This window comes from Panthera onca, chromosome E1 (assembly GCF_046562875.1).
Source record: "Panthera onca isolate mPanOnc1 chromosome E1, mPanOnc1 haplotype 2, whole genome shotgun sequence".
Taxonomy (NCBI): domain Eukaryota; kingdom Metazoa; phylum Chordata; class Mammalia; order Carnivora; family Felidae; genus Panthera; species Panthera onca.
In genome coordinates this window covers 2,708,218-2,730,845 of record NC_138352.1, presented here as the reverse complement: position 1 = coordinate 2,730,845, position 22,628 = coordinate 2,708,218, and the positions used below count along the sequence as shown (strand labels likewise).

General features: G+C 39.0%; 1 protein-coding gene across 8 annotated transcripts in view; it reads right to left on the bottom strand.

Annotated features, from left to right (window-relative positions):
• The window catches only part of HELZ (helicase with zinc finger), a 161,937-nt gene that overhangs the window by 112,857 nt on the left and 26,452 nt on the right, over positions 1-22,628 (bottom strand). For 7 of the 8 annotated variants that reach the window (XM_078438253.2, XM_078438258.2, XM_078438255.2 and 4 more), the window contains 7 exons: positions 13,783-13,907; positions 10,896-10,952; positions 5,937-5,988; positions 4,498-4,573; positions 2,229-2,427; positions 1,676-1,783; positions 328-625 (listed from right to left, as the gene is read on the bottom strand). In XM_078438253.2, coding sequence (XP_078294379.1) covers positions 328-625; positions 1,676-1,783; positions 2,229-2,427; positions 4,498-4,573; positions 5,937-5,988; positions 10,896-10,952; positions 13,783-13,907 — 915 coding nt within the window. Of the gene's footprint in view, positions 1-327; positions 626-1,675; positions 1,784-2,228; positions 2,428-4,497; positions 4,574-5,936; positions 5,989-10,895; positions 10,953-13,782; positions 13,908-22,628 lie in introns of those variants that run through there. The other variant, XM_078438260.2, reaches the window with a different exon arrangement.

The following is a 22,628-nucleotide window of genomic DNA, read 5'->3' as shown; positions in this document are numbered from 1 at the left end:
ATTAAAAAAAACAAAAAACAGAAACCAAGCTAAGAGACCCAAACAGACCTGATCGTCTACTCAGACAAGTTTGGGGAAGCTCAAAGCAAGTTTGCCTAATGACTCCATAAAGAGAACAGAGCATAATAGGAACCATTCTCATCTCATTACCCAATAAATGAGTCAATTGCTTTGGGACTTTTTTTTTTTTTTTTTTTTTTTTTTTGCCTTATTGTTCATTCCCTCTCCAGGAAATATTTAGAGGCTAATATGTAGCTTTTAATACTGCCATTATAGTGCCTTTTAATACACTGTATCGGGCGGGGGGGGGGGAAGTCTAAATATTACCTTCTGTAGAAGCCGCATCAATCATTACTCTTTGCATGAGCACTGGTTCCAATCCAAAGTCGAAAACTATGGTTTGGCGAAAAGTTCCAAAGATTTCTGTGTTAAATGCTATCCCGACTTTATACACGTAATGATCTAATCCATTTTGGGCCATCTTCCCTCCTATCCATTCTTGACAGTTCTCTGGGACTTCCTGTGATACCTGGGTAGTGCTATCTCCGGCAGATATTGCAATGATACTAAAATGAGGACGATGTGCATCATAGAGCAACGCTACCCGACACAGCATTCTTGCAGGCTGCAAGGAAGGCAAAGGAATTCATTGAGTACAAGGGGGTGCAAAGTCCAACTGTCATCGGGTTCTTCAATAAAAATATTCCCATCAGGGACTTTTACTTTCCCACGCTTCTAAGAGACTACGTTAAAAATACAAACTGTACTCACAAGCCATTTGAGAAAAAATCAGAACGGTTTAAAACAAAAATCAGTTGTTAAGATCATATATTTATGATGTCACTGATACCTCACCAAAGCTGAAATTTTTAAAAACGACAGATTTATCCAACATCTCTAACCACCCTGCTCTTCCCATGACGCACTCATCTTTCTTTGCGGTGAAAGCTATCACCCTGTATGACCACCGAACTCCAACTTTCCGTACCTTTGGCCTAAAAAAGTTTTATCCAGCTTTAAGTAGGAAGTCTTCACAGGGGAGCAGTTACCTCTGAAGGCAACGGATTGGGTTCAAGGCCGAAGCTCAATGTTCCCAGATTTTTCATCCCAAGATGCGGATGGAACAGTAAAAGAAATGCCACCAAAAAGCACACAAAACTTTTCCACTGCACATGTTCAGAGAAAAGTTTGACTTTGCTTTATTCTAAAACTTTGAGTACTATATTCAAGATGGAAAGCACTGCAGAAAATGTCTCGTATTAAAAACCCATTATTACAGAATCTATGATTTCATCAAATCAATTATGCAAACAAGTTGCTACTGTTTAAATATCTTAGAACTGCCAGATTAAACAATTCGAGTTTTAAATAGTTAATTCTGAGCCACGAACCCCATCCTATGTTCCGACTTTGGAAGACAATGTATCAAAGACCTCTTGATCAAATTAATAAATTAGCAAACATCTAAATATCTACAAAGACCTTTATCTCAAAATCTAAAAAAAGTATACCTTTAAGGGAATACAGAAATACACTTTAGCACAATACATAACCTACTTAAGAATCTATTTAGATGAAAACATTTTCAATGGTCTCACACAGGGATTTAAAGGTCAGGGAAGCTTTAAGCACATCGAAAAAAAATTACATTCTTCGATTAACACAAAATTCATACCTTACAAGTAAGAGCAAAGGTCCATGTCTGGTGAGACTTTTTGGTGTTGACAGTAACCGACAGATCAGGATGATGCTCTACTTTTACTCCCTCTATACATTCGCTAAGCTGAAAATAGACAACAACTGGTGTTACGTTTTTATTCCTAAAAGCACAAACAAAACTTTTGGCATGGTAAATAAATAAATATCCACGGTGAAGATGTGGATGGAACTGTTGACAAAGCAAGACATTTTACACATTAATTTTATAAGAACAAAATATAATAAAGCTTAGACGAGACATAAAAAAATTAAGGACAACAAAATGGCAGTAAACACTCCCTGAACGAAGAAGGTTCATACAATACCTGCAAATCTCCAAACAAATGCCTTGGCTCTGCTCTTTATTTTAGCAAAAGAGTCTGATTTTGCTACAAAAACACTTCATCAAGAATCGAGTTCTTCATATAGAGGATAAGGAAATAAACCAAAATATAGCACAAAATAAAGTCAAGACTCAAACAAAGTCATTGTTTCAAACAAAACAAAACAATGCAGTTTATTTTCCTCACCACTTTCTCAGGAGATAATGAATTCATCCACTTTTCTATCAAGGTCTCCATGTAACTGCCTGAGAGCTGTTTATTCTCGTTTTGCTGTTTCAATTTTATCAGCCGCGAGGCGTATCGTTTCTGCCATTCTGCTAGTTCTTCCTGGGAGTGCGCTGAAGTACACTGGGCACCGTACCTACAGATGCCTTGTTCTAAAAATCTAAGTAAAATAGGAAAGACTGTTTCATCATACACTTTGTTGGACCATTTAGAATACAAACTTCCATCATTTGCCCTTCGACTCTTCAATAACAAAAACAAAACTTTATCTCCTGAAAGGCCATATTTATCACACTGACTTGCATGGAGGAGGGAGAGAAGAGGTTTCACGAACATTTATAACAGTTAATCGCTACGGCAACTTCCCAGACTCAGTGATCCCTGTTTTGGAATAAGGGGGTGCTAAAGCGAAACATAACCAGTCATAACCACCCCGCACCCACAAAACCAACATCGAAACGGCAGTCTCCTTCATGATGTAACAACTCTGTTTGGACAATTCTTCTTAGAGCAGAATTTTCCTAAAGCAACACTGACATCAAGTGGATCGGTGCATCAAACACAGGAATGCCCTACTTCCCAAAATGATATTCTCCTCAAGAAAAATGCTCCACATACTAAGAATTTCATTCGGAAAAAAATGTTAATGTATCATTAAAGTATAACCTTAAGGGTTCTATTCCTCATCTTCGAACGTAAAGCCTTTACCCTTTTCTCTATGACCATTAACCTATATTTCATTGAAAATACTGGACTCTATTCATTTGCTTGAAGTTTTGAATAAATTAAGAATAAAAGTTTTATATTAGAATCACAATTAATTCAATAGATTAAATTCTTCAATGGTAAATTCATAAACGTTCACTTTAAAGGACAAGAGTTAATGGTTTCACAGTGTTTATGACTCAGAAAATTCAACTGACAATAATTCGGTGGTCAAAACACATAAAAAGGCAAAACTCTGAATATTAGTATTTTTTTAAAGTTTTAAATACCGTGCAAAATTCGGGGCCTAGCCAATTTTTAAACCATTGAAACGTCAAAAAATTAAAAAAAGATCTTCTGAGAGAAAAAATGAAAATTAAACTATAAAGAGCAAAATAGAGATGAGAGGTGTTATATTATGGATAATTCTTCAACTGAAAAAAATACAGGCCATAAGAAATACAAAACGAACCACAACACGATGTAAATTATCAAACGGTTCACCCTATTTGAAAAGATGACTGTATTTAAAGCTTTTCTTGATGATACATCAAGTTCTTGAATTTAATTATACTATTAAGTTCTTACGTTTTTTAAGATACATTTAAAATCATGCATTTGTTTCTCTTAAGTAGATCTTAATAAGCCAAATATTTGTCTTTCTATTGCTTTGTTTTAAATTATTTCTTTAAATATATTAGAGGCTGATAGTCTCTCCTGGCCTTAAATTTTCTCCCATTTCCTCTGCATACGACTGTGTTTTTCCTCTCCTACGACAGGATGCCACCAGGATTTCTGCAGTTTACTACTTCGTTTCTTTATTTCTACATAAAATCATATCTGATATCTTAACTATTCAATCATCAAAACTACATATCCAGTTTTCTTCATTACCAAAAACAATCTATAGTAATGAGACTTTATTTCTAAAATAGCACTAGTTACTAGTTCTTACAAAAAGAACCTTTCAAAACGTGACTGCAATAATTCTGTCCAGCTTAATAACTATTTTGAAAGGTTAGCCCTACAAATAGAAATTACTCGTAAATTATATAGAAGGATAACATGAAGATAATAGATATTTTTTTAGAAAAGTTATTAAAATAATTTAAAATTTCTTCATCTACTTTATGCTCTACTTCAGTTTGTATCATTTCAATTTCAATCACCAAAAGTTAGGTAAATTTCACATAAATAAGAGACCAGAATTAAATTCAGTCCTAATAATTCAACTGGTTTTATAAAAGACTTCTACACCAAGTCTTAACAATCCCCATTTAGATCACTGTTGTTTGTAATTAATAGAAGGCTCAGTGGTCTGGCTTTGACTTTTCTTATTTAATGATAATGACCATTATGGCTTCTGTTTCCAGTTGAAAATAAACCACTTAACTCAATCATTATACTTCTTCCTTCACATATTATCTTCTTTAGATTGGAATTACTGCTTTTCAGAAAGTGAAGGAAAATTATCTATCCTTTGAATAAAGACATGTCATTGGTTTAAAAAAAAAATTCACGTTACCTTTTACACAAAGTATATTCCTCGCTGCTTGTGATTCCCCTAGGTGGTGGGCGGAAATGCCAACCATTACAAGATCCTAGAGAGTAATCAGGATATAGTCGTATCATTTGAGGCTTGCTAATAATTCTGATATTTTCATGTGTAAGAAATACTATAAACCCTCCACACACATCATCCCAGATGATGTAAAAAGGACATGACATACTTGCCTCTACCAATCAAATGAGTGAAATTCAATTAACCACATGAAACTTCAAATCACTGAAGTAGTTACCCAACAGCGAAATCAAGTCGATGACCCTGACTCTGTCCTAGCAACTGGTGGACAGGTTTCCAATGCAGTCTCTTCCCTAACAACTGACAGGGGAAAGGTTGGCATGCTTGTCATTTCTTAAGTCATTTCTTAAGATGCGTCTCTATCAGGAATTATTTCAGGAATGAGAAAATTACTGCATCCTGGAAGGAAATTTTTAGAGCAAATTCAATACTGCATACTGGGTAAAAAGTTACCCATTATCACCCATGCTCCTTAGGGTTTGTCTGACACATGTAATCATATAAAGTAAGCCTTTTTTACAAGCGAAATCAAGTTCAAAAAGTTGACTTCTGAGGTAGGAGCTAAAAAATAACATTTGTTTACTTCTGAGGACAATGAGGTTTGATTCGTTTGGGTAAAAGATTCCAAATAAACCAAGGAAATAAGGCTTAAGAGAGAAAAGGCTAGAGCAGTAGAGGTTGAGCAGCAGCAAAAATTTAAGGACCTTACAGCCATTTTCTATTCCCTCACAAATCACTGTGCCCACACCCCAACAACGGCAACAACAAAGATATTCAGCCAGGCTGAGTTTAAAGCTGCGTTTCATCCCTTTCCAGCTGTGTGACTGGGAAAATCACTGAACTTTAATAAACACCAGTCTCATCACCTCTCAAAATGATGGGAGAAGCCAATACATGTTTTTGTGAAAGCCACCGAGTACATAGTACCCAGCAAGCGCTCGATGAATGTCGGTCCCCTTCCCCTGTTGTGGGGCAAGAGAAGAGCAGCTCATGGATTTTAACCGTGGCTGGAACAACTCAGCTTACCGAGATCGGGACTTCCAAAAAGTAAGAACTGGACTGGCCTGGGACAGAGAGAGAAAGAAGGCTTCCCTCTAGCGCAGAATGTAGCAACTCGACATTGCTAACGATGAGGTTTAGGTTTGGAGCTACGTGGAGGCAAGAAAAGGATACCTCCTACCTCCATTACTCCACGCCGCTACAGAAAGGGGCCAGTAAAACAACTGCTTCGTCCGCACCTACTTCTTAGAATTAAATTTTTATATCCTCTCCTGACACCTCCACTTACATGTACCACAACTCCGTAAATGTCCTCCCAGTAATCAACAAAAAAGCAATGCCTGGAATTACAGCTAGGAAGTAACACAGAATTTGGTACTTACCCCCTTCCAAGCCTTCCACGTGATATCCAGACAGGACGTTACTAGTTGCTGTCTGAAATTTTTCAAATGAAAATGTTCTTATAATAAGAAATACCCAACTGAGTTGTATTAAACTTGGACATTTTCAACATTTCTCAAAAAGGCTGAGTTTGAATACTTAGAAATTTTAATGTTAATAAACAATATCTTTTGCTTCCATCTCTGCTCTACATTAAACTACGTTTAAATATGGAAAAGAAGTACTTATGTGGCCCTCATCAAGGAAACTGATAAGAGATTCCCTATACAAAAATTACCTGGTAGCAAAACAAAAAAGTGTACATCCCCAGTTCTGAACCCAAAGGAGGAGCACCTCCATCCCACTTACTCATTTCACTCTCCTCTTGCTAACACCCAGAGAAAGACCAGCTAGCGAGGGGCCTTTTCTCCTGCATGGGGTACAGTGCCACCACTCTGGGGCCTGGGGCACATCCTGCCAAGTCCCCCTCACTCCAGGATGAGCCTTCGTCCCATGATGGAGCTGAGGACCCATCACGCTGATTTCCTGGATTTCCTGACTCCCTTGGTGCACGTAACTCCCCAGTCTGCTCCTCTGGCTCTAATTTGCCTCTAAATTCTACACCCCCCAGTTCAAGTTAAGTGCCAGCCATAGCACGTTTTCTTATTTTTCTTAACTATTCGACAGCATTTTATGTGCTGGATCATTCTGTCAGCCACATACAGATCCACTGCCAACAGCCTACAAGTGCCTTTCTGCATTCCCACACCTCACAGAGGACTGGGAACATAATGGGTGCCCAGTAAGCACGGGATGGAGGAGATGGGGGGATGCACTGATGATCATCCAAGCACTTTAAACAAATATATCCAAACCAAATGCATCATCTTTATCCCAAATCTCATCCTCCTTCAGTTGCTCCTCCAGTTAATGGATCCACATCCACAAAGAGAGCAAGGCTCAAATTCCAAAAGCCGTCTTGAACTGCCTTCTGTCCCACTGAGCAGTCTCCAAATCTTGACCAACTAGGTCTAGAACGACTCTCCCGTGTGTCTCCTACTCTACTCCCACTGCCACTGTCCTGGTTAAGGCCCTCATCTGCCCCTGAACCAAATGACCACCAATCTTACCCTGTACCAACACCCCATCCTTTAATCTCAGCCCCCATATTCCTGCCTTCCTGGTCTCCCCGCAGACTGCTCATCTCGTTTTCCTGCTTGCGCTTCCGCTCCAGCACTTCCTGACCACAGGCAGCCCGCCCTGCAGGTACATTAGCTACCTGCATCTCGGACTGGCCCCAACAGATTGCTTTCCATAGCTATCTCAGCTTTCCAAAACCCAGAACACCTTCAACAGCACAGGTGCTCAGTAAATGTTGAGCTGAATCAGAGGACATGGTACCCCAAGATGAAATTTGGAATGTTTTGTACCATACAAAGAATGTCGTCTAAATGCTAATTAGATATAACCAAAACAGTATCACTATAGCCTATATGTGGTTAATTAAATTGGACCTTTTAGGTTGGACTGGAACTAAGTCACTATGATACTGTTTCTACAGGAAGGTAGAAACTTGATTCTCAAACAACTTACTAAAAAGTTTTTAAAGACAACCCATTCTTTTTGCAAAATGAGGTCTGAATATCAGAATATATAAGCTAAATTGGAAGTAATTGTTCACATTGTAAAGCTTCTATGCTCACAAAGAAGATACATTAAAAGATCTGTTTACATTCTACAAGCCGGATCTAAGTGCCATAATCCCACACTAGCTTTTAATATGATTTCATCTACATCAAATTTACAAATATAAAACCTAAAAATTCACTTCAATCATAAATTTAAAATACCTCCTCTAAAATATTTATTAAAATAAAATTTACCAGATATGCAAGGAAAAAAACAGGAATAAAATGTTTTAGTCCTTTAATAAAGCTGAAAGCATTTCTAAATGTTAGAAGGGAAAAATACATGGTGTGTTTCACGAGTCAGCACCTGCCATGATGTGCAAATGAGCGGGCGCGTCTGTGCTGACACCCCAGCTCTCAGGCTGGCAGGGTCTAGCGAAAGACACATCTGCTGGCGCAGAAGCTCGGCCTGGGCTGCGTATCTGGCCACCAAAGCTCTCAGGTTCCAATGTGTTGTGTTTGGGTTGGGTTTTTTTACTTGTTTTTCCTTTTATTATTTTAGACAGAAAGAGCATGAGAGCAAGGGAGAGAGGCAAATGGGGAGAGAGCGAGAGGGAGAGAGGGGGAGAGAGAGGGAGAGAGGGAGAGAGAGGGAGGGAGAGGGAGAGGGGGAGAGGGGGAGAGGGAGAGAGGGAGAGAGGGAGAGAGGGAGAGAGGGAGAGAGGGAGAGAGGGAGAGAGGGAGAGAGGGAGAGAGGGAGAGAGGGAGAGAGGGAGAGAGGGAGAGAGAATCCCATACAGGCTCCACTCTCTGCACAGAGCCCAAAGCGGGGCTCAATCTCACAACCCACTGAGCCAAAATCACGAGTTGGATGCCCAACAGCCTGAGCCACTCAGGTGCCCCGGGTTGTTTGGTTTTTTTTTTTGAACACCTTTTTATTTGCTCAGACCCGAAGCAGAAGGCCAATGTCAATTAGCTTATGATCTGCACGCAGTTTGTACTGACACCTTCAGGGAAAGCAGACAAATTTCATATTGCTACAACTTCTATAAATTTACAATCAAATCTATTGATTTTTGACATTTGAAATCTTACTAGAAACATACTTTTTGTTCCCGTTAGTCAGCCTTGAGTTCCATGCCTTTATCTTCATCCACTAGCACTTCAAGTTCAATACCAGCTAAGCCCAATCTTTAAATAACAAATTGTTTCTATTTTTACATATGTCATGCACAATCATAAATAAGGGTCCTTTGTTTGTTAGCTTTTCTTAGATGGATTTTTTTTTTTAATAATATCAGTTCATTAGTCAAAAAGGATACTACTTTGGTTAACTAGGAAAGTTGATTAGAAACAACATTTAGGTCACTTCTTTCAAAAGTACAGTCGCAAAACAAGACCCAAAGTGATGTTTGTGGTCTTACATGTGACAGGATTATAAATATTAAAAATAAAAATTCATATATATACAAATACATAATTTATATATATATATCTGTGCTTGATTATCAGGTATAAAGCTAGTAATTCAATTAAGGCAATAAAAAACAAGAAAGCCAAAACTTAATAAAATGATTAAAGTCATCTTATTTTACATTCTCATGTTAAAAGTCTAAAACATTTTAACTGTCTTCCTTTAATCCTTAGAAATTCACAAAGCTACATATACACAAGAAAGGAAATGGCTTTTAAGTTAATTAGAGGTTACTGATTTTCAGTTAATTCACAATAAGACAAAGAAAATGACATTTTCTTTAAAGCCTATCTAACCGTAGCAAAACAAACAGTATCTTTATTCAGCTTATGCGAATCATGACGGTCTTCTCTGCTTATTTGTTGGTATGTGTGACGTGTTACTAGATTTGGAACAGGAAAGTAATCTACAGGAGGTCAAGGTTTACACCTGCGCTTCTGCTCATCTTCCGACTGTCTGCAACGCCCTCCGTCTCAATCTCCATGACACTGGCACCTTCTTAATCCTCAATTCCTTGCTCAGCTGTCTCAGCCTCGGACCACCCAATCCAGTTATTTTTCCATCACAGAAGGCTTATTTCTTTCCCTCATACCACTTTCCTCAATGTGAATTATACCTATAGCTGTTTAATTAATTTATTTGATCTCTGTCTCCTACCCTAGACTTTAACCTCCCAGACCACAGGTGTCTGTATTCCTAGCACCAAGCACAGGACCTCACACATAGCACATGCCAATTTTTTTAAATAAATAAGCCAATCAATCACTTTACATGGCTTCCATTTAAGATAAAAGCTGACAAAAATGGCTGGTTTTAAAATGAGACATCTAAGGGGAGCCAGGGTGGCTCAGTCAATTGAGCATCCGACTTCAGCTCAGGTCATGATCTCACGGTTCGTGAGTTCGAACCTAGCATTGAGCTCACCGCTGTCAGCACAGAGCCTGATTGGAATCTTCTGTCTCCCTCTCTCTCTGACCATCCCCTGTTTGTTTTTAAATAAACATTTTTAAAATAATGATAAATAAAATGGGACATCTAAATAAAAACACTTTTATGTGTCTATATGAGGAAGAGAAATTTGAGACTTACAAAGCTATGGGCCTAATACATACCCCTGCTGTCCCCTGGCCTTCCACATGCCCTTCAAGTGCTTCATCAGAGCACATTTTTGTTCACCATTTACCCTGATACACATTATTTCCATCTCCTAACCTCCATTCCCTAAAAACAGTCCTTAAATCACACACTTCTTTGGTTGGTTAAAAAAAAAAGGGGGGGGTGCTTGAGGGGCGCCTGGGTACCTCAGTTGGTAAAGTGTCCAATGCTTGGCTTCGCCTCAGGTCATGATCTTGAGGTTCACAAGTTCGACCCCTGCATCAATCTCTGCACTGGCAGCATGGAGCCTGCTTGGGATTCTCTCTCTCTCCCTCTCTCTCTCTCTCTCTCTGCCCCTCCCCTACTCCCTCTCTCTCCCTCAAAATAAATGAACTTAAAAAAAAAAAAAAAGGAAACATAAAAAAAAAAGAAAAAAAAGGCTTGACATTTTTAATGACAGTGTTTTCTTAACAGCCAGACATATTTAAGCACTAAAATTTCCCAACCATCCTTCCATTTGTTGGCCACAGACTACTAACAAGAATTAGGAATGGAAGACCCGAGGTTCAGAGGAAACATGAGAAGCAGCAGGGTTCCTGGGATGTGACCAAGCTGGGCTACAGAAGAAGGCCAAGGGGATCTACTACCCCACCTGTAGCCTTGTTCTTGGCCGATGCCCAAAGATTTTCTAATGTTAATACAGAACACTTACTAGCCAGATTGAGTTAAACTCTTTTCAAAGAAATCCACTGAAATAGTCTTACCTCTGTTTCTGTGAGAAGTGTTTTCAGTCTTGTCAAATCTTTTGTTACCATCCCATTCTGAAAAAGGTGAATGAAAAAGGCAAAACCTAGTTAGTATATTAGTTCTTTGCTCTGAGGGCGTAAGTCAATTCCTCCGCTGTTTCTAAGGTTTATCTGTAAAAAGACAATATTATCCTCATCTGCCAACCCACTACCATTAGTTATAATAAAGCTAACCAGCTACAGGGAGGTTAAAAAAAGTTAACAGGACAAAATATACACTGTGGCTAATAAAACACTGTATTCACCTTGTATGAGTTTAAAATCAATTCAGTAAAGTATTCACAATGGGCATCACCAGAAAGCAAGATTCCATGAGCAAAGAGAAAAATAAACCTAAACTTTTTTTGAGCTTTTTACCCCCTAAAACTAATGGACTTGTATTATTTAAAAAATGGTGAACTCGATCAGTTACCCGTGACTCAGATTCACATAAAATGATCACAGCACTTTAAAAATAGTTCATTAATAAAGCAGTTGAAGGAAAACAGGCAAAATGTTCACTCTTCTGAAGTTCAAATTTCACTTAGATATAAAAGCAAATACTTCTACCCACAGGTTAAACTGTGTAATATGCTAAACTTATACAGAAAACTTCCTTAAGGATAGAATTACCTTAGATGAACATAAGGGAAAGGAAGCAAAAAGAATATAAAAACAAGAAGGGGGACAAAACATAAGAGACTCTTAAATATAGAAAACAAGCAGAGGGTTGCCGGAGGGGTTGTGGGAGGGGGGATGGGCTAAATGGGTCAGGGGCATTAAGGAAACTACTCCTGACATCACTGTTGCACTACATGCTAACAAACTTGGATGTAAATTAAAAAGTAAATAAATAAAAACTAAACAAAAAATGTTTTTAAAAGGATAGAATTACCTTAATAATAGATATATTCTTTATCATCTATTTAGAACTAAATACCTACACAACTTTGCTGGATTAGTAATACAGTTTAGCTTTATATCCACTTGTAAATTTGGTGAAATCAAAAACCAATGTTAAACCAATTAAACAATTCACTGCACAGTAATCCCTCAGAAAAAAACTCTTATTACCTCCTGAGATGGGTCATTACATTATACTCAGCAGTATACCAAGTACTTTCCTAATTTTTTTTTTTTCCCAGCCAAATATATTTATTTGCAGTGAAAACACAACTTTGCTCCAGGTTTTCACAATCTATATCGATTCGGATGACTAAATGAGGTAGAGAGAATTCACGCTGGCTTTCACTGGTTTGCACTGATTTCTCAGAAATATCCACAAATTTTATAACAGTAACAACTGATGAAAAAAAGTTTTAAAATATTTCTTCCAATTTCTATACACTGGCAACTCTAAAGTTCCAAAATGCTGTCTTTCAATTATCTCAACCAAAACCAAACAAAAACTCTAGAAAATGCTACACAAAAAATTTATCCTGAGTGGCTGCGTGGCTCCGTTTGTTAAGCGTCAGACTCTTGATTTTGGCTCAGGTCATGATCTCACCATCTGTGAGATCAAGCCCCGTGTCAGGCTTTGTGCTGATAGCACGGAGCCTGCTTGGGATTACATGTGTCTCCCTCTCTCTCTGCCCCTCCCCTGCTCATGTGTGAGCTCTTTCTTTCAAAATAAACAAACTTAAAAATAAAATTTATCCCAAAGTCTGAATAGAATTAGATCATTCCATCAGAATGGTCAGAGTGGAATATTAACTTACACACATGAACATCTTCAGAAATAGAATTCTTACTTTAGATAAATTTAAACATTTTATAAAACAAATGATTGGATTTAAGAACCCTGTATAATCACAAGTTGACAGAAGCATTTTAAAACCCCAAAATAAGGGGTGAGCCTGGCTGACTCAATCCATACAGCATATGACTCTTGATCTCACAGTTCAAGCCCCACATTGAGCCTAGGGCTTACTTAAAAAATGAAATGAGGGGCGCCTGGGTGGCTCAGTCGGTTAAGCGGCCGACTTTGGGTCAGGTCATGATCTCGCAGTCCGTGAGTTCGAGCCCCGTGTCGGGCTCTGTGCTGACAGCTCAGAGCCTGGAGCCTGTTTCAGATTCTGTGTCTCCCTCTCTCTCTGCCCCTCCCCTGTTCATGCTCTGTCTCTCTCTGTCTCAAAAATAAATAAAACGTTAAAAAAAAAAAAATTAAAAAAAAAAATGGAATGGAATGAAATGAAATGAAATGAAATGAAATGAAATGAAATGAATCATCCCCCAAATATTCCCAGGTTTTATTAAATTATATCTTTAAAGAAAATCATCTGGGGGTGCCTAGCTGGCTTGCTCAGTGCAGCAGGTGACTTTTGATCTTGGGGTTATGAGTTGGAGCCCAACACTGGATACAGAAATTACTTAAAAATAAAAAAAATCTGGGGCGCCTGGGTGGCTCAGTTGGTTAAGCATCTGACTTCAGCTCAAGTCATGATCTCATGGTTCATGAGTTCAAGCCCTACATTGGGCTCTGTGCTCTGTGCTCAGAGCCTGGAGCCTACTTAGGATTCTATGTCTCCCCTTCTCGCTGCCTTCCCCTGCTCATGCTCTCTCTCTCTCAAAAATAAACATTAAAAAAAAAAAAAAAACTATCTTAAAAAAAAATAAATCTTTAAAGAAAATCATTATCTTATAGTTTCACAGTTTTTAAAAAGTACCTGCAATTCTTATATATAGTATCACAAACTACTACAAGAATACAATGATTAAGCATCAGTTTGTTGAACAGAAACTTTGATTTCCAATAGCAGGAAGTAAGAGGAAAGCACAGACTGAACTGCTTCTTCCCACCACACGCCTTAGGAGTTAAATGAATGGATCCGTTTCGGACATTCAGAATCAGAGCTCATCAACGTACCAGGGACTCTCCTGTCAGCGACTTGGCAAGAATGTTGGATACAGGCTGGAGCTTTCCTTTCAGCTGCATGCAGCAAAGCACTGCCTGGAAGGCACCATCTCCCGTGGCCAGGCCTTCCCCCAGCACTGTCAGGAAGAAATAGCCAGCATTAACCACGTAACATTCGATACATCCATTTTCCTGATTAAAATGTTAGCACACTATCACAAGGATGACTACTTATAGGCTAAAAGAACAACTTCAAGGGGCGCCTGGGTGGCTCAGTCGGTTAAGCGTCCAACTCTTGATTTCAGCTCAGGTCATGATCTTGTGCTCGTGGGTTTGAGCCCCACGTTGGGCTTCGTGCTGAGAGCTCAGGGTCTGCTTGGGATTCTCTCTCTCCTTTTCTCTCTGCCCCTTGCCTGCTCTCTTTCAAAATAAATAAAACCTTTAAAAAAAAAAATTCAAGTACTAGAGGAAAGCAGTGATGTTTCTGTTCTGTCCAAGACATGCATAAAGACAAGAACAGAGGGACCTGGGTGGCTCAGTCGGTTAGGCATCCAACTCTTGATTTTGGCTCAAGTCATGATCTCACAGTTCATGGGATCAAGGCCCATGTCAGGCTCAGAGCTGACAGCATGGAGCCTGCTTGGGATTCTCTCTCCCTCTCTCTCTCTCTGCCCCTCCTCTGCTCGTGTGCCCTATCTCTCTAAAAATAAATAATTTAAAAAAAAAAAATAAATTAATGAAAGAACATAAGACAGTCCACATATCTAACTCACTCCAGCCTACGATCAGTAGGATCACACCAAGAATCACAGGCAGAATTAACCTCAAAGCTCTCTCTCGAGTGAAAAATACCATCCAACCTATGACAGCTGGGTAAATGAGGGATATTAAATGGCAGAAACATTCTCTGAATAAAATTTCCACATTTTCCACAGTGACACTTAAAATGCCTAAGAACAGAAACTACAAAACTCAACAGGTGGTATTCCTAAGCAGGTAAGAATTCGCTTTCATCAAAACCAGCAAGATTAACTAAGAACCCAAATGTGACATGGCCACAGCAAATGCTAATCAAGTTGCTTGCAAGTGTTTACAGATTTAATACAATCACAAGAGCACATATTTAGAACAATACAGAATATACTCATTTTTATGCCACGTCATTGGAGATGATTTCTCACAGCAACTGTAACGGCTCAACTAGTAAAACAATCTGTATCTTTCTCTTCACTGCTAAGTCCAAGACTCTATTTTTAGTTTGTACACACTTTAGCTTCCTTTGCAAGAAAATAATTTGCTGGAATAAAATATTTTGGAAACTGCATTTTTTTCTAATTATTTCCAAGGAAATGTTTAAGGATCAGTATAATATACTACATATTTTTTTTTCTTTTTTTTTTTTTTTTTTTTTTATTTATTTTTGAGACAGAGAGAGACACAGCATGAACGGGGTAGGGGCAGAGAGAGAGGGAGACACAGAATCGGAAGCAAGCTCCAGGCTCTGAGCCATCAGCCCAGAGCCCAACGCGGGGCTCGAACTCACGGACCGCGAGATCGTGACCTGGCTGAAGTCGGACGCTTAACCGACTGCGCCACCCAGGTGCCCCTATATACTACATATTTACAGTCTACCAGGTCTGCTCATGATGTATTTATTTTGGTTGTACTGAACATATCTTCTCGTTATATTGTTCAATTTTTCCATTACAACAAATAACATTATAACAACACTAATAAAACTACATAAAAATTCCCCATAGGTCCATCACTCAACTAAACAGACTGTGTTCACTTACTTACACTCTCTTCCAATTTTTATCAATATTTACATAATTTTTACATGATTATAACTGATATAAACATAACAGTCTGTATTCTGCTTTATCTCCCCTTCACATATTCAAGATCTTCCGTGTTCTGAGGGTTTGTGTTTATCATGTTATGGTCCATCCAGTGTTCCATCAAGTAGATTTATCAATTTATTTCACTACTCCCTGGCTCCAGAACAATTCCAATTTTTAACTATTGAAACTAACACTGCAATAAACACCCTTATGCCTGTACTTTTATTAAAGCAGATTACTAAATTGAAAGTTGCAGTCTCTCTGTAGTTAAGCTTTCATTCAATGACTTCTCGTGCGGGCCAACCTGTTGTCTTGCTCCCTCCACATTACAGATCTACTCAACTGTCCCTGGGTAATTCCTGTAAGTGGTTAACTCCAACAGAGTATCGTGAAGAATATCTTGAACATCTTGTAAGATTCCCCAGCAAGTCTATGTCTCCCTCAGCTCTTACTATTCCTAAAACTATTCAATTAGGACCATTGGGAGTGAGGGAGGCAAACCACAAGACGCCCTTAAATACAGAAAACAAACTGAGGGTGGACGGTGGCGGGGGGCGGGGGAAGGGAGGAATGGGCACTGAGGAGGGCACTTGTTGGGCTGAGCACTGGGTGCTGTATGGCAATTGGACAATAAATTATATTTGAAAACGAATAGGACCGTTGGCAAAGGCACTTTAGCTCTCTGGCCCTCAGTGTGGTCACCTGTAAAACAGAAACGGGTAAGTCTGTTGTAAGGATCAAATAATACACTGCAAATATAATGCTCTGAAGAAAAGTCAGTCCTACTAAGGGCTAGACTATTTACCTTCGCTAAGCCTGCTTCCTCCCCTGTAAAATGGAGGTGACGGGAGCTACCTAATAAGGCTACAGTAAAGATTAACTGTGTTAATTATGTCAAGTAGGAGACTAGCAGTCTCCTCGTAAGAGTCCCCTAGATGTTACCCTCCCCTTGTAAAAATTATAAAGCAGTACTGAGTGCTGCTAAGGAAATATCCTAGTTCCTTTCCAGTAATTGGGTCCTAAGAAACTAGTTGTCAAAAGCTGAAGAATGTTTCAGGAAAATGAAAAATATGTAAGAATATTTCAACTTCAGGTGATTGTGTCATGTTTAAAGAATATTAAATCACATGATATTTTACAAAGCCTTTTATAGATATTTAGTTTCATACAAAGTATTTGCTGAATTTTACTGTGCAAAAGCTCTTGCATTGCACTCATGTTTGAAGGCCTCAATACTTATCGAAATTACGTTTCCTTTTTTTCTTTCTCTTCCTTTTTTAGACAAGAATCAGTACTGATGTACTTTTTTCTAACTGTTGCCCTAAAATGCAACGCAGTTTGTCTTGCAGGATCCCACATAAAGAACTGTCGCAAAAAACCAGTCAACAATTATACATAAAAAACTCTCCTGCTTTTGTATAATGAGATTAAACTGCAATATGCCAACCTGGTCCCTTATTATCTGTAATATCTTGAAAAGGCTTGAAAGAAAACAAAATACAGCCTCATGTATTATTAAACTTGCCTTAGCTATAATAATTGAACTTGCCAAAAGAGAGAACATTAAGAATGTAATCTAGGGGCACCTGGGTGGCTCAGTCAGTTGTGTGTCCACATTCAGCTCAGGTCATGATCTCACAGTTCGTGAATTTGAGCCCCATATCAGGCTCATTGCTGTCACCCGCTTCGGATCCTCTGTCCCCCTCTCTTTCTGCCCCTCCCCCGTTTGTGCTTTCTCTCTCAAAAATACATAAAAATTTCTTAAGTGAAATTCATTTTTAAAAAGTGTAATCGGGACGCCTGGGTGGTTCAGTCAGTTGAGTGTCCGACTCTTGATCTCAGCTCAGGTCATGATCTTGTGGTCCATGGGTTCGAGCCCCACATTAGGCTCTGTGCTGACAGTGCAGATCCTGCTTGAGATTCTGTCTCTCCTTCTCTCTGCCCCTCCCCTGCCTGTGCTCGCTCTCTCTCAAAATAAATAAACTAAGAAAAGATTTTAAAAAAAAAGTGTAATCTAATCTTGAGCAATTGTAAATATGTTACAACGCCTTGCAGAAAAATTCTCTTCCCACCAACTATCTGTAAGATTTTACTGTAAGCACACAACTGTTCCCAAGCTGAACCACTCCTTCCTGTCCACTGAGTTACCAAGGAGGAGACCTGAAAGTCTTACCTCTGCTGCTATACTCAGGTCTCTACTCCTTCTCTATCTTTAGTTTCTGTAATATGTATTACTTGAAATATTTTAGACCAGAAACTAATATTAAAGGAACAGTCATTCAACTGTTTCCACAAAATAGCCTCTGGCTATCAAAAGGAGACAATCAACAATTAAAATGTAATTCCCCTTCTTTAAATTACATACAGTGAGAAAGGTGATTTAAAACAAGCCTTAAGTACAGTAAGTGGTAGGATTCTGTATGTTTTCAGTCACAACACCATATCAGGGTGTTTCATCAAGTCCTTAGTTATTTTTAAAATCTTTGGGTGGCTGGGTCAGTTGTCAGTTGAGTGTCCGTCCGACTTTGGCTCAGGTCATGATCTCAGGGTTCGTGAGTTCAAGCCCCGCAGTGACCTCGCGACTGTCAGCACAGAGCCCACTTTGGATCCTCTGTCTCCCTCTCTGCCCCTCCCTGCTCACACTCTCTCTTTCAAAAATAAACATTAACTAATTAAATCTCTTATTGAAATGCTAGGCCTAATCAAGGTATTTTTCCAAAATGTTCAATGTATACCAAAGGAGGCAAGAATATACAATGGGGAAAACAGAGTCTCTTCTGTAAATGGTGTTGGGAAAACTGGACAGCTACATGCAAAAGAATGAAACTGGACCACTGTCTTACACCATACACAAAAACAAACTCAAAATGGATTAAATACCTAAAAGAAGTGAAACCATAAAACTGTTGGAAGAAAACACAGGCAGTAATCTCTTTGACATCAGCCTCAGCAACATTTTTCTAGGTCTCTTCAGGCAAGAGAAACAAAAGCAAAAGTAAACTATTGGGACTACACCAAAATAAAAAGCTTTTGCACCGCCAAAGGAAATCATCAATAAAAAGAAAAGGCAGGGCGCCTGGGTGGCTCAGTCAGTTAAGCACCCCACTCTTGATTTCGGATTAGGTCATGATTTCACGGTTCGTGAGATCAAGCCTTACATCAGGCTCTGCGCTGACAGCACAAAGCCTGCTTGGGATTCTCTCTCCCACTCCGTCCTTCCCTCCCCAGGTAGGATGTGCTCACACTCTCCCTCAAAATAAGTAAACTTTAAAAAAAAATTATGATTCTAATTTAGTTCTTGGCTTGGAAATAAATCAGCCATAAAAAATATTTTGGGGACAACCAGGTAAATTTGATCAGAGAGCGGGTTTTAGGTAATATTAGGGAATTACTGTCGATTTTTTAAAATTTATTTATTTTGTGAGAGGCAAAGACAGCATGAGGGGAAGGGCAGAGAGAGAGAGAGGGAGAGAGAGAATCCCAAACAGGCTCTGCACTGCCAGCACAGAGCCCAAAGCGAGGCTCAGCCTCACAAAACCACAGGGAATTACTGCCCATTTTATTTGTTAATAATAATAACATTGTGGTTATGCATTTATGGCCTTATTTTTTAGAGATGAATACTAACGTGGCTAGGGGTAAATATCACGATGCCTCGCATTATTTTTAAATGTGTCAGAAAAAAGTGAATATGGTCAAATGTTACAATCTGAGAATATGAATGCTTATTAAACTATCTGTTCTATTTTCCTATGTATTTTAATTTCTTCATAATACAAAACAACTTTTCATGTTTTTTAATTCTATAACCAAGACTGCCTGCCTGCTTTCCTAACCCTGTCTGAGAAAGTGAAATCAGAAGGTCAGAAGCAGCAAATGGAAAGGGGGAGGAGGTAGCTACAAAAGGCCCCGTTGAGAGTTGCAAGGAATGCAAACTGACAGCCTCACGGTAAGGGAACAGATGTCACAACAATATGGCTCAGTCAGTTAGGTGTCCGACTCTTATTTCAGCTCAGGTCAGGATCTCCCAGTTCATGGCACAGAGTCTCGCATGGGGCTCCACGCTGTCTGCTTGGGATCCTCTGTCTCCCTCTCTCTCTCTGCCCTTCCTCTGCTCGTGCTCTCTCAAAATAGATAAATAAACTTAAAAAAAAAAAAAAAAAAGATATACTGTATTACGTAATACTTACGACGGCAAACCTAAGGTTGGGGCCGCTAGGATACGAACAGTTCTCCGGCATTACAAAGTAGTGTAATAATTAACAGACTGGGGTTCTTGACTTGATTTTTATTACTCACTCACTGCCTGACCATGGTATTTTATTTTACATAATGTTACCAAAAGTTGAAAAAGGAAAAAAAAAATTCATCTAATAGCAGAACTCTACAACTAGCAATACATACATATAAACTTGGCTAATCTTCCCGAATGTCTGTTTCAAGTGAACAACTACGTACACTGCTCTGGCATCTTAGTAAGCATTTTCCATGTGCCTCCGTACCACATAGATGGTAACAAGGAATGCGTAGAATTTCATTAAAAGAACTAACTCCTCCATTACTGGAAGCTAACTGATTTTTCACTTTTACACACAGCACTGCAATGAACACCATTCCACATACAATTTCTTCTTTCTTTTGGATTATTTACTTGGGATAGCATCCCAGAAATGAGATTAGTGGGTCGAAGGGTATAAATATATTACCTAGCTGCATTCTGCTTCATACTCCACCAACACAAGAGTATATTTATTTCATTACAACTTTATCCTAGACATTGGTTAAACTTTTTTCCCCCAACATCATAGAGGTGTGATTGGTATACAATCTGGTGAGTTTGTATATATGTATTCACTCATGTTACTATCATCACAATGCAGGTAGTAAACATATAAACATATCCATCGCCTCCAAAAGATTGCTAGTTAAACACTTATTTTAGTAATTCAGTAGTTGTAAAGTAGTATCTAACTTTAAAACTGCTAAATGAGGGGCGCCTGGGTGGCTCAGTCGGTTAAGCGTCCGCCTTGGGCTCAGGTCGTGATCTCGCAGTCCGTGAGTTCGAGCCCCGCGTCGGGCTCTGTGCTGACAGCTCAAAGCCTGGAGCCTGTTTCAGATTCTGTGTCTCCCTCTCTCTCTGACCCTCCCCCGTTCATGCTCTCTCTCTGTCTCAAAAATAAATAAACGTTAAAAAAAATTTTTTTTTAAAAACCTGCTAAATGAAACAACAGAAAAATGCAACCTTTTCCGTATGCTCCTTCACCAATAGCATTTACTGTCCTGTGACTTCTCACAAACCATTTAACCTTCTGGGACTTTGTACGTCTCCAAAATGAGAAGACCGTATTCCACCTCACTAATCCTCAAGGGAGTGAAAATTAAAGAAAGAGTGTCCATTTCTCACACATGCGGTTGGCAAAACATCAAGACTGGCAGGTTCCACTGTCAGTGTAATTATACGGCAGGGCCATATGCATGTGCTGCTGGTGGGTGTGTGCATCTGAACTAATCTGACAGCGTCTGTTAAAACTGTAAGTATACAATTTTAACCCAGACATCCAACTTTTAAGACTATCCTACAGAAACTAGCAACACTAAAGAAGAATATGTTTTTATTACAGGATGGATTATAATGACAAACGAGGACACAAGAACCACCTGAATGCCTACCGACAGGAGAAGTTTTGAGGAAATAGGAAAACATTTATAGTATGGAATATTAAGCAGTAATTGGAACTGGAGAAACTTAGAAAGATATCCATGACAGGTACCCAGGTGGCTCAGTCGGTCCAGCGTCCGACTCTTGATCTTGGCTCACATCATAATCTCACAGTTCGTGAGTTCAAGCCCCACATCAGGCTCTGCACTGACAGTACGGAGGCTGCTTGGGATCCTCTCTCCCTCTCTCTCTCTCTCTCTGCCCCTTCCCCGCTCGCTATGTCTCTCTCTCTCAAAATAAATAAATAAACTTTAAAAAAATAAATAAAAACAGAAATTTAAAAAAAGAAAGACACCTATCTATGATCTGTTGGTATGTAAGAAAGCAATCTGCTTTGTACTGATCACATGAATCTTTTTTAATTTTTAAAGGAAAACCCCTATCTACATATTTTAGGCATTTGTGTTTATCACTATAGAGAAAGATACCAAAGATACAGCAAGGTAATAACCATGATTTCTTCAGATGGGATAAAAAGGGGAAATGATTCTCTTCTTCATATTCCTCTACATTATCTGACTTATTGTTATCTGGCTCCTTGGTAATTTTATTTTTTGTTGTTGTTGTGGGTAATTTTTTTTTTTTTTTTTTTTTTTAACATTTTTTTTATTTATTTTTGGGACAGAGAGAGACAGAGCATGAACGGGGGAGGGGCAGAGAGAGAGGGAGACACAGAATCGGAAACAGGCTCCAGGCTCCGAGCCATCAGCCCAGAGCCTGACGCGGGGCTCGAACTCACGGACCGCGAGATCGTGACCGTGACCTGGCTGAAGTCGGACGCTTAACCGACTGCGCCACCCAGGCGCCCCTGTTGTGGGTAATTTTAAATGTCCAGAGACAGTAAAGATTTTGTTAAAGGGCGTTCACATTCTTCAGTGAATGGTTAAATTATGTCCAATATGCCACAGGAGTATGTCAGAGAGTTTTTAAGGTTTACAACAAGAACAGTTAATACTTTTAAAAGTTTTGATATAAAGGAGTAATAAAAAAATCAACCTCTGTTTAACACCTCAGCACCCCTCCCCCAAATTCTGGATAAATGAAACATTCTATTATTCAAATCACAGCTGTGATTGAAGCAAAACTTCCCACCACACACTGTACCCCTTCTCCCACTCACTCTGAGATTCATTCCAGTGAACTGGCAGGAATCACGAAGAAAAGCATTCCTATTCTACGAGTACCCAAAGAGCAAAAATCTTTCTAGTTAATTTCTCGCCTAAAGAAAACAGAAATAAAGCACTAACGAGCATGCCAGTCAGTCTCTCTTCTCTAAGGGACATCTACTGAAGGGA